At 36.5% G+C, this 13,483-nt stretch overlaps 1 protein-coding gene across 1 annotated transcript; it reads right to left on the bottom strand.

The window, feature by feature from the left end:
• Positions 1–6,879: 6,879 nt before the first annotated feature.
• Positions 6,880–7,864, bottom strand: LOC140502206 (olfactory receptor 1f45-like). The gene has a single exon (XM_072606515.1). The coding sequence runs from the start codon at positions 7,819–7,821 to the stop codon at positions 6,880–6,882; it is 942 nt and encodes a 313-aa protein (XP_072462616.1). The 5' UTR covers positions 7,822–7,864.
• Positions 7,865–13,483: the final 5,619 nt, after the last annotated feature.

Genomic DNA, 13,483 nt, shown 5'->3' with positions numbered 1-13,483 from the left:
TAACTAGCTCTATAGGTAGTAGGAGGGGAAGGGGGAAGAAAGGGGAGGGTGGCTAAAAGGGAGGAAAGAAGCAATAAGAGTAAAGGGGACTAAAAGGGAGGGGGGCTAAAAGAAGGAGGGGAAGGCTGCAGGAGGAGGGGGAGAAAAGTGAATACTATTGAGGAGGGGAAGGGAGACGGGAGAGTTAAAAGCACAAATGGTGGGAAAGAGGGTGGAGGGAAATACACAGATTGTAATCATAACTGTGAATGTGAATGGGATGAACTCTCCCATAAAACGGAGACGGATAGCAGAATGGATTAAAAGCCATAATCCAACAATATGCTGCTTACAAGAAACACATTTGAAACGAGGGGATACACATAGGATAAAGGTCAAAGGATGGAGCAGAATATATTGTGCTTCAGCTCATGTAAGAAAGGCAGGAGTAGCAATCCTAATCTCAGACAAAGCAAAAGCAGAAATAGATCTAATCAAAAGGGATAAGGATGGAAACTATATCCTACTAAAAGGCACCATAGACAATGAAGCAATATCATTACTAAACATGTATGCTCCAAGTGGTATAGCATCCAGATTCTTAGAGGAGAGGTTGGGGGAGTTGAAGGAAGAAATTGATAGCAAAACTATACTAGTGGGGGACCTCAACCTCCCCCTCTCTGAACTAGATAAATCCAACCTTAAAATAAACAAGAAAGAGGTTAAGGAGGTAAATAAAACTCTGGATAAGGTAGATATGATAGATCTTTGGAGAAAATTAAATGGGAATAGAAAGGAATATACCTTTTTCTCAGCGGTACATGGAACATCTACAAAAATTGACCATGTACTAGGACATAAAAATCTCACAATCCAGTGCAGAAAGGTAGAGATAATCAATGCATCCTTTTCAGATCATAATGCATTAAAAATTACATGTAATAAAAGGCCATGGAAAGAGAAACCAAAAATCAATTGGAAACTAAATAATCTAATTCTAAAGAAGGATTGGGTTAAAGAAGAAATCATAGAAACAATCAACAACTTCATTCAAGAGAATGACAATAGTGAGACAACGTACCAAAACTTATGGGACACTGCAAAAGCAGTTATTAGGGGAAGTTTTATATCTCTGAATGCTTACATAAATAAAATAGAGAAAGAGGAGATCAATGACTTAGGCTTGCAGTTGAAAAAGCTAGAAAAAGAACAAATTGAAAATCCCCAAGTAAATACCAAATTAGAAATACTGAAAACCAAAGGAGAGATTAATAAAATTGAAATAAAGAAAACTATTGAATTAATAAATAAAACCAATAGTTGGTTTTATGAAAAAACTAATAAAATTGATAAACCTTTGGTTAATCTGATCTAAAAAAAGAAAGAAGAAAACCAAATTACTAACATTAAAAATGAAAGGGGTGAACTCACTTCCAATGAGGAGGAAATTAAAACAATAATTAGAAACTACTTTGCCCAACTTTATGCCCACAAATTCGACAATCTAAACGAGATGGATGAATATTTTAAAAAATACAAATTGCCCAGATTAACAGAAGAGGAAGTTGAATACTTAAACAACCCCATCTCAGAAAAAGAAATTGAACAAGCCATCAATGAACTCCCTAGGAAAAAATCTCCAGGGCCAGATGGATTCACAAGTGAATTCTATCAAACATTTAAAGAACAGTTAATTCCAATACTACATACACTATTCTTGAAAATTGGGGAAGAAGGAGTCCTCCCAAATTCTTTCTATGATACAAATATGGTTTTGATACCCAAACCAGGAAGAGACAAAACAGAGAAAGAAAATTATAGACCAATTTCCCTAATGAATATAGATGCAAAAATTTTAAATAAGATTTTAGCAAAACGAATACAGCATCTTATCACGAGATTAATACATTATGATCAGGTAGGATTCATACCAGGACTACAGGGCTGGTTCAATATTAGGAAAACTATTAGCATTATCGATCACATCAACAACAAAGCTAACAAAAACCACATGATTATCTCAATAGATGCAGAAAAAGCTTTTGACAAAATACAACATCCATTCCTACTAAAAACATTGGAGAATGTAGGAATAAAGGGAACTTTCCATAAAATAATAAGCAGTATCTATCTAAAACCTTCAGCAAGCATTATATGCAATGGGGATAAGCTAGATGCATTCCCAATAAGATCAGGGGTGAAACAAGGTTGTCCATTATCACCACTATTATTCAATATGGTACTAGAAATGTTAGCTGTAGCAATTAGACAAGATAAAGATATTCAAGGAATTAGAATAGCCAAAGAAGAAACTAAGTTATCACTCTTTGCAGATGATATGATGATTTACCTAGAGAATCCCAGAGATTCAAGTAAAAAATTACTTGAATTAATAAACAACTTTGGCAAAGTTGCAGGGTACAAAATAAACCCACACAAATCCTCTGCATTCCTATATATTAGCAACAAAGTTCAACAGCAAGAGATAGAAAGAGAAATCCCATTTAAAGTTAGGGTAGACAGTATAAAATACTTAGGAGTCTACCTGCCAAAACAAACCCAGGGATTATATGAACACAATTACAAGACACTTTTTGCACAAATAAAGTCAGATTTAAGTAAGTGGAAAAACATTAGTTGCTCATGGGTAGGCCGTGCTAATATAATAAAAATGACAATTCTACCCAAATTAATATACTTATTTAGTGCCATACCAATTAAACTATCAGACAATTACTTTCTAGAGCTGGATAAAATAATATCAAAATTCATTTGGAAAAACAAAAGGTCCAGAATATCAAAGGGACTAATGAAAAGAAATGCTTGGGAAGGTGGCCTAGCGCTACCAGACCTTAAACTGTACTATAAAGCAGCAATTATCAAAACCACTTGGTATTGGCTAAGAAACAGAGAGGTAGACAAGTGGAATAGACTTGGCACTCAAGATGCAGTAGGCAAGGAATATAGCAACCTTCTGTTTGATAAACCCAAGGACCCCAGCTTCTGGGATAAGAACTCATTGTTTGACAAAAATTGCTGGGAAAACTGGATAACAGTGTGGCGGAAATTAGGCATAGACCCATACCTGACACCGTACACAAGAATAAAGTCCAAATGGGTACATGATTTAGGTATAAAGATTGATACCATGAATAAACTGGAGAATCAAGGAATAGTGTATTTATCAGATCTATGGAGAAGGGAAGAATTCTTTACTAAAGGAGAGATAGAATGCATTATGCCACAATGAACCTTTGCACCCACCACCATGCTCCTGTGCCTTCTGCACCTTCATCTCCTTTTGAAGGTTGTTGTATTCATCCTTTGTTTTTGAAGAAGACCATGACCTCAAAAAAATGATGACATGACTTGCACTTGTCTTTGTTTTGAGTGAAGGAGGGTTGTGCAAGTTCACCAGCCTCACTTCTCCTCCTGAGCCATCTCTTTCAAAGGTAGACTCAGGAGTTCAGACTTGTCTGCTATGAAGGAAAATCATTTCAAGTCAAACTCATTCAAGATCATTTTGCTTTTTAACTGAGGTAGGGAAGGATAACAGTTGGAGGAGGACTGGATGATGAGTGGTACCTGTTCCTTTCCACTCTCCACCCTGAAGAGTATGCTTGTGGGAAGGAGACAGGGAACTTTGAGTCCATTGAGTCTCCTCAGCCTTTAATATATTCCTGGGCCAATTCAGTACAATTTAGTAAGCATTCTTTTTTCTTAATATTTTATTTTCCCCCAATTACATGTAAAAATAATTTTAACATTCTTTTTTTTTCAAATTGAGTTCCAAATTCTCTCCTTCCCTTTCCCCTCATTGAGAAGTCAAGCGATTTGACATAAGTATACATGTATAGTCATACAAAACACATTTCCATATTAGTCATGTTGTGAAAAGAAATCACAGCCAAAAATAAAATAAAGTAAAGAAAAAGTACCTTTGATCTTCCCTCAGGTTCCACCAGTTATTTCTCTGGGAATGGACATCACTTTTCATCACGAGCCCTTCAGAACTGTCTTAGATAACATTGTATTGCTAAGAACAACTATGTTAGTCACAGAGATCATCATACAATGTTATATGCATACTGCATACAGGGTTCTCCTGCTTCTACTCATTTCACTTTGAATCAGTTCATGTAAATCTTTCCAGGTTTTTATATGAGGATTCCACTCATGATTCCTTTTAGCACAATCATATTCCACCACAATCGTGTAGAGTCATTTGTTCATTTTCAGCCATTTTCCCTCAATTTCTAGCTCTTTGCTACCACTAAAAATGTTACTAGAAATACTTTTGCATATATTTTTATTTTTTATCCCTTTGGGACACAGAGCTAGTTGTGGTATTGTTGGATCAAAGGTAAAGCATTAATTTTTAAATAAGTTTTTATTGGCCTACTTCTTTCACACCATAATCATTTCCCCTAGTATCCTTCTCCCTTCTAGGCCCCATCTTATATAATAAAAATGGTTTTAAAAACAAGAAAAGGGAAAAGAGGAGGAAAAATTTAGCATAACTGATCAATATATCAAAAAAAGTCTGAAAATATTTACAGTCAAACACCCTCTGATGGACTTCTCATCCCTGAAAAAGAGCATTGTCATTCTTCTTGGAGCCCTGTAATTCTTAAGGTGTCTTTACACATCTTGTCCTCAAGATCAATATGTTTTCTCGTATATAGATCATGTTTTCTTTTATTGCTTTTTGCTTCTCTTCATGCAGATTGTTTTTCACTTCTTTACATTTGCTTTCATAATCAATTTTGGCCTTTTTTACCTCTCTGGTTAGACTTGCCACAGTGCATTTAAGTTTTTTTTCTATTCTGTGAAATATTTTTGTTCTCAGGGAACTTTGTGCACAGCAATGACCATAGTGTGCAAGAGCTTTTTCTGGTAGACTTGGAACTTCATTGCGATGCAAGGACTAACAAAATCTTCAATGGTCTTTTAAGGCAAAATGCCTTTCACATCCAGAGAAAGAACTATGAAATTCACTTGCAAAATGTAACAGGTCATTTTCTTTTGTACTATGTTTTGGTTTATTATATGATTTCTCCCATTCATTTTAATTCTTCTACACAGCATGACCACAGTGAAAATATATTAATAGGGATGTATGTATAGAACTTATAAAAAAATGAATGCCATCTCGGGGAGGGAGGGGGAAGACAGGGGGGCAAAAAGGGGGGCAAATCTAAGTTATATGGTAGTGATTGCAGAACACTGAAAATAAATGAAATTAATAAAAAAGAAAAGAAAAGAAATATTTCTGCTCTTCCTCTACCATCTAGCTTTGGTTTGGCACAAAGTAGAAATTTAGTAGCTTTTTTTGGTGGTTGCTAATGATGATTCAGTGTTAAGGGGATATTTCCATACAATTTGAGCCACAAAACATCAAGTCTAGAAGGAAATTTGGACTTTCACCATAAATAGAACTATTCCATAGGAAGGACAATTCAGGAGAATAAATAAGGTCCTGATTAAGTCCATTAAAATATTAAAGATTGCTAATGCCTAAGGAGTAAATTTTTATTCTGTTTGGATGTCTCAGCTAAGGCAATAAGACAAAACTTTTGTAAAAATAATAATGCAATTAGAATTGAGTAGTCATTGATAGCAATAGATAAAATTTCAAAAAGTTATGTACCATGCTTATTTGTTTCATTTTTCTTTAGATCTTGCTCTTTTTACATCTATGATGTCTTTGATCATATAGAAAGTAACTCACTCATTCACTTTGTTATTTTAAGGAAGATATAATTTGTAAATACTATCATAGAATCATATTGTTTCATAACTGGAAAGAATGGAAAAAAGCATCAAGTCCCACTTGTAATTAATAACCCACCATCTAACGAATCCTAAACTGTGGTTGTTCAGCTTTTGTTTGAAGACCTTCAAGTCAAGACTTTCATTGATGGACAGTTTACCACTTCTTGAATCTTCTCATGCACTTTTAGATTACTCAAATTATAAAGAAGATTCCCCCCTACCCCCATATTTCCCTTCCTGTAAGTCCCATTCATTGATTATACCTTAGTTTTCTGGATCCCAGCAAAATATCTGGTTTTCTTCCATGTGACAGTCCCTGAAACACTTGAAAAATATTATGCTGTCCCCTCACTCCACCACCAAGGCCTTCATTTTTTCATATTAAACATCTCCAGTCTCTTCAATCAATTTTTATATGAAATAATTCTAATTTCCATTTCCCTTAACCTATTAGTTTCCCTCTTTTGAATATGCTCTGGCATGTTTATGTCTTTCTTTAATCTAGTGCTAAAATACAAAATAATACATTAAGTGTGTGATCATAATAGGAAAGCCAAAATGATCATCTTCCTCATTCTCTATGTTATCTCTCTTCAAATAATTTAAGATCACATTAACTTTTTTTTTAATTTTGCTTCCGTAATTGTTAAATCATATTTTCTCTCCAAAAATCCCAGGTATGTTTCCATATAAACTATTTTCATAATAATATCAATCCCACTTTGTATTTGTGCTATTGAAATTTTGAACCAAAATATATACATTTTTAGGTGTATCCCTATTTAATTCAATCTAATCCAATCATCCATATTTTGTTAGATTTGGTCCATTGTTCCAGTTTGTTAAAATCTTTTTTAATCTCAATTCTTTCATTCCAAACACAAACTATTCCTTCTAGTTTCACATCATCTACAAATTATACAAGCATCCTATGTTTATCTTCATAATGCTTATATTTATTTGATTCATTGACATAAATATTGAACACAATAGCACTGAAGACAGCTGTTTTACACAACAATAAACTCCCTCCATGCTGACATTAATCAGTCGTTCCTGACAACACATTAGCTCATTTATTTTCTCCATGAAATATTCACCTATGTTGGAATAGGCCAAAAATCATCATAATCGTCTCTTGGAGAAATGTTTCAAGCCAAGAAGCTTCCCCAGGGCTCCTTTCAAGTCATTGTTCCGAAGGCTATAGATGAAAGGGTTGAGAGTAGGGGTGACCACTGTATACATCACAGTTCCTATCATGTCCTTCTGGGTTGTGTGGGTGGATGTGGGGTTGAAATACACACCGATGACAGTTCCATAAAAAAGAGTGACCACAGACAGGTGGGACCCACAGGTAGAAAAGGCCTTCCACTTCCCGTGAGCTGATGGGACCTTCCACACAGCAGAAATAATAGAAGTGTAAGAGGCTACAATGCATATGAAGGGAATTAAAACTACTGGTCCCCCTAAGAAAAGGACTAACATTTCATTAATGTGTATGTCAGAACATGACAGTTTCATCAAGGTATTTACGTCACAGAAAAAGTGAGGGATTTTATTATTCCTACAGAAGGACAGATGGTCTATAAATATACTATGAATCATTGCAATGAGGTGAGCAGAAACCCAAGGCACTGTCACTAACAGGGCACAGAGGCGTGAGGTCATGACTGTGCCATAGTGTAAAGGACGACAGACAGCCAAGTAGCGGTCATAGGCCATTGCAGAGAGGAGGATGCTGTCTGAAGTACCAAAGACAATATAGAAATACATTTGAGTCAGACATTCCACATAAGAGATAGCATTACTCCCTAACAGATAATTTATCAGCATCTTAGGAACTGTGGTAGAGGTGAAACAGAGATCAAGGAAAGATAGGTTGGCGAGGAAGAAGTACATAGGGGTGTAGAGATGGGAATCAAAACAAATTGCCAGGATGGTGAGCAGGTTCCCCAGGGTCCCAATGAAGTACATGCCCAGAAACAATCTGAAGAGGAATTGTTGCTGCTCTGGTTGGTCAGATAGACCCAAAAGGAGAAAATCTAATACACCTGTTTGATTCCCCATTTCTATGAATCCCTTGAATCAAATAGGGAGAAAAAGAAAATATAGTGAAAATATATCAAAAACAGAGAGGTCAAATAAGTTGGATATTTCCAACACACATATCCCAAAGCACCCCAAAACTCTTAGATCTTAGCTCCTTTCCACTTAGCACACCACCCATTACACCAGCCCAAAAGAGCAAACAGTGAGATAGCCAAGGCCCAGTGGGCATCATTCTTCCACCACTACTTCCTCACCCTTACCATATCATATATGAATTAGGGTTAAATTATAGCAGAGTTAGTTGAGTGGCTGAAGCCAAGAGGGGATAACTAATGACTCAAAATCAACTGAAGTCTCTAGGGACTTGGGCTTGGACATGTACTCTTTAACATCAATGACTTGAATAAAGGTGGATGTTCAAGTTACTCTGTATTTCCAAAGCAGTTCTTTTACTGATAACATATTCCCATGCCTTCCAGTGGGAGCATTTCTTTCAACTGCTAAAACACTGTTCAGAAAGATAAGGACAAATAAAAGTCTTCAGTAGAGAGATAAAAAGCAGTAATCCAAAAAGTTCCCTGGGGTTTCAGGAGCTCTTCACCAAAATTCATAAAACTGCCTCCTTTTCTTCTTGCACTTAGTCCCAGATCAAGACACAAGATGACAAAGTTAGTCCAAATGGTTCCTAATTTGTACCACAATTTCCTTACTCAAATAAGTCCTGGATGGTATTTTAGTAGTGGAAGGGGTTACTCCAGTTCCAATAGTTTGCTGGTCAGCAACCCCAGAAGGGATAAAGGCATCAAAGTCTCATGTGACATACCCGAGAGATGTAGGTAATTTTTAAGAGTATGCAGTCAAGTGGTACCATAGTGCACAGAACACTGAGCCTAGAGTCAGGAAGACTCCAGTTCAAATCCAGTCTTAGATATCTACTAGCTGTATAACCTTTGATAAGCCACCATTTTCTCAGTTAGAAAGTGGGAATAATAATAGCACCTACCTTCCAGGGTTGTTGTATTTTGTACATATCATGTATCACGTTCCTTCTTCTGATAATGTACAATATCCAGGAGAGCAAGATTTTTGATCTTGTATCACTGGAACTAAAATACGAAATACCCCCACATAGAGTAGGTACTTAAGAAATGTATGTTGACTAAATGAATAAATGAATGCTCCAGTGATAAATGAAACTTTCTTGGGGAAGCACTTACTGGAAAACATGTTGCTGATACTAAACACTGTGCCCAAGTTTCAGGCTCCTTGTCCTTCACTCATCCATTTTCTTCCTCCACAAATTCCTGGCTATGAACTTGTCAATGACTCACATTCTTTCAAAAAAGACATTGAGATTCTACACAGATTCAGTTTTATCAGGATCTGTAAAAAGATCAAAGTGTGGGAAGACAGAAAGACTTTCTGGATTTTGGACTTCTCAGTATAGATTCCCTGAACACCTTATTAGATGGAAACAAATGGAGTTAATTGCTCTCCCACCTTTCCTTCCCCTGACTCCCCTCTGTGAGTTTGCACTCAATACTCTTGAGGGAAAGAACTTTGTGACAAGGATTTTAGTTCTCAGAAGTTTTCTTTACTCAAAATACTTTCAGCTAAGCAGAGCAAGTATTCCTTGCCCCTCTGCTAGAAGGAAAGGACCCAGTTATATGTTTGTCAGCAAGAATAATGGGTCAAATCTAATAAGCAATCAATCAATATGTCTTTATTAGGTGCTTGCTATGTATCAGGTGCTGTATTATACCTAAGGGATAAGTGACTATGTGTCTTGGTCTTGATGAATTCAAGTTATCTGACAGTTCAATTAGGATATCAGGTGACAAAAGAACTAGTATATGGGATTATTTATTTACATAATTAGTGTTCATTATGCATATAGTTACTTTTGTTAATTAACAACAGTCATCATAGTCAACATAATCACCATCACCATCATCATCACCATCATCATCATCATCATCATCATCATCACCATCATCATCATCATCATCATCATCACCATCATCATCATCATCATCATCATCATTGTAGTGATGTAGGGTATGTTCAGAGAAGACTAGTACCTCTGATGTGAGAGTTGCCAAACGTTTTTCAGGGCTGCTCACTTTCCTTTGGTGTCCATCTACCACAGTCTCCCCTGTGGCTCCAAGTAGATGTAGCATGCCTAGTGTCCACACTCTGGTAAAGTATTTCAATAGAAGGGCTAAACCAGGCTGAGGGTAATCAAGGTGTGAGTTAGAGGGGATGTCTGCCTTAAGCATGTGAAGACTTACCCCAGTGAAATGAACAAATGAGAACATTTTGTCCCAGTATCTATGAAGGTGGTTGAAACAGGCACTGTGGAAGGCTTAGAGCTTAGTTTGACATCAGAGATGCTGAGGTCATCCACTGTATCCCAAGTCATCTCCAGTCATCTTGACTTTGTTTTGTCCCTGGACTTTGATGACTCTAGAAGAAAGACAGAGGCTGATGACTTCTCACAACTCTATCTCCTTTGAATGAAATTTATTCACTAATCATCAGATATCACCCATACTATTTTACTCCAATGGTCATGTAGAGTATTTGCACCTGACCTGTGGCAAAGCCTTCTGAGCTTATATTGGTCTGATCATCCACACTTGGACACACAGTACCTTGTCTCTAACACAATCATGTCATTTTGGTCTTCCTCTAGAATGAAGGGCAACAACCAACCAACAAACTAGTTATGGTAGTAGTAATAGTACTATTAGTATTAGTAGTAGTAGTAGTGGTACTGGTGGTGGTAGTAATAGGTAACCTTTATATAGTGATTGTTATATGTCAAGAATTATGTTAAGGTATTATCTCCTTTGATCCTTACCATAACTTTGGGGGGTAGACACTATTACGATTCACATTTCATAGTTTAGAAAACTGAGACAAGTAGAGGAAAAGGAATTTGCCCAAGGCTACACAGCTAGTAAGTGTCTGAGACCAGATTTTACTCAAGTCTTCTTGACTGCAGGCATGTTGTCTCCCTCAGAGAATGTAAGTCCCTTAAAGGCAACATGAAAGGTGTATTTTGAAGAGAACGCAATTGGCTCCATGTTATTTTGTTTTTTCTATTTTCCGTGTGTGTGTGTGTGTGTGTGTGTGTGTGTGTGTGTGTGTGTGGTGCCTCTTTGACACTACTGAACATCTTCTTCAATCCCTCCCTTGGCCCTAATTACTTTGAGACTACAAAAGAAAACTCAGAAAACCTCAGTGGTTCCAGAAAGACCCCATCTTTAGCCTATCTACAGTAGCAAGCAGTAGACAATAAACACACATAAAAAGACTGATTGATAAGTCAGGGACTGCTTTCTTTGGTCTCTTGTAAATGACTCTCTTAACAATGGCACAATTTTCCTCCATAATAAATGATAAGTAGCACCTTTTGTTTTATTAAATATTTTTTCCTGCCTATGTGCTATACCTGCTCTTACCTAAATTGCTTTGTAAGATGCCGCTATTCTTTCTGGCTCACATAGCTCAGGAAGAAAGGGTGTATGTATGTAAGTATGTGCGTGTGCATGTGTGTGTGTCTGTTAAAATATGTATGTATATATATGTTTTTATATATGAAATATACACATACTTCAGTATATACTTCAATACACGTATGTATATGATCTGCAGAATTTTGAGACACACGTCCATCACGTACTGATGGTGTATGTTGCCTTCTTGAATAAATAAAGTGCAGTTTCCCTGTCTGTATGGATCCCATGCTGTCTCTTTTGGGCAGTAGTTAGTAAAGACTATGAAAATTGTTACAATAGCAAAGATTGTTTCAGTTTTTGTTACTGTATCCCCAGGGATTAGCACAGTTCCTGCTACATAGTAGACTTTAATACATTTATTTAATGGCTGTTTTAGGTGTTTGTCCAGCCATTGTCAATAGCACATGAAAAAAGAGAGAAAATAAGAGCTGTCCCAAGACCTTCTCTTTCCAAGCACTTACCCTTCCACATGCACCAGAGAACCCAAAGCCTGACTGGACTAACCCCTTGGAAACTCCTGGAAGCAAGAAGGTTCCAAATGCAACCCAAGAACATGGGCCAAGTCTTGCCTTCTTTACCAATATAGTATATCCTTAAAAATCTTTGTAATCTCAATAGGGAAAAAGGAGTTGTTCAGGGAAAGCAGTGGGAGGACTTTAGATAGGAAACAAGTAAGGAACATGTGGATGTGGATATGGATGTGGATGTCTTTCTGATTATCTTCCAGTGTTGGGGGAAACAATTTGTAGCAAGGGGTAATAGTGTAACTGTTCTTAACTTGGGGTTAGTGTATTTAAAAAATATTTTGATAACTGTATACGAGTATAATTTTTTATGTTTTTCCAAAATGTTTCTTTCTATATTTTTTTTTGTATTTAAATGTGTTCTGAGAAGGGGTTCATAGATTTCAAGTGAATGCCAAAGGGATCTATGATTCAGAAATAGAACAAAACCTGAACCATGATTCTGGGTAAGGGCCCCCAAACTTGGAGCTCTTTGGAACTGTAAAATTCTCTGGGTTCCAATCAATCAAGAAGCACATATTAAACACCTATCATGTGCCAAGCATCGCAGTAAGCACTAGAGATACAATGAAAGGCAAAAACCTGGTCCCTGGACTCAAGGAGCTCACAAGCCACTTGGAGAAATAAAATGGAAACAACCATTCACAGATAAAATATGTACAGTGCAAATGGTCTCAGAGGAAAATCACCAGCAGTAAGGTTGGAGGAAAGCACCACCTCTTACAGAAAGTGGGATTTGAGCTCTCTGTCATAGGAAACCAGAGAACACAGAAGAAAGGAGGAGGGAGAGCATTCCAGGCATGGAGGACAGCCAATAAAGATGTTCATAGTCAGGGGATGGAGTATCATGAGGTAGGAACAGCAAGAAGACCAATGTTGCTGGACTTTAGAGTAAGTAGAAGACAGCAAAATATAAGAAAAGAGGAAAGTTCAGTATAAAATGGATAATTTTGATTACATTAAATTAAAGAGGTTTTACACAAATGAAACAAATATAGCCAAGATAAGAAGGAAATCACACAATTGGGGCCAAGCAATGAAAGCTCACTAGAGAAAGGTTTTGAATATATATTTCTATAAAATATTTTAAAGATCTAATTCTACCACTCCAGAATATCAAGCATATATACTTTTATTTTATTCTTTGGAAAGACTGCCTTCCATGGGGCTCAGTTTATTCTTCTTTAATAAGAGAAAATAGAATTAAATGATATTTAAATTTCTTTCTGCCTCTATAATTCCATGTAGAAATCCATTTTATAAGTCTAATACAAATTGTTCAAGTATTTCTGTCTAAACAGAGCAAATTTCTCAGTAGGATCAAGCTCAAACTCCTCATCCCAGCAATCTGGGTGATCTGAACTTAGAACCCATACCCCCCTGCCTATCTATGTTACAGAAGAATTTGTTAAAGGAACTAGGGATATTTAAACTTGAGAGGAAAAGATACATGATTGTTGTCTTAAATAGAATTTAGCTTGTGCAGAGGGCAAAATTGAAGCAATATGTGGACTATAGTATCAGTTATATAGTACTTGTAGGAATCTTAGAAATCTTGGAGTCCATTTCTCTCAGGTTTAGTGTCTTGTGCAAGGACTCACAAATATTTAGTGGCCCAGTCATGGTAATATA

Source organism: Notamacropus eugenii, chromosome 4 (genome assembly GCF_028372415.1).
Source record: "Notamacropus eugenii isolate mMacEug1 chromosome 4, mMacEug1.pri_v2, whole genome shotgun sequence".
NCBI classification, from domain to species: Eukaryota; Metazoa; Chordata; class Mammalia; order Diprotodontia; family Macropodidae; genus Notamacropus; species Notamacropus eugenii.
This window is presented reverse-complemented; position numbering and strand designations above follow the sequence as displayed.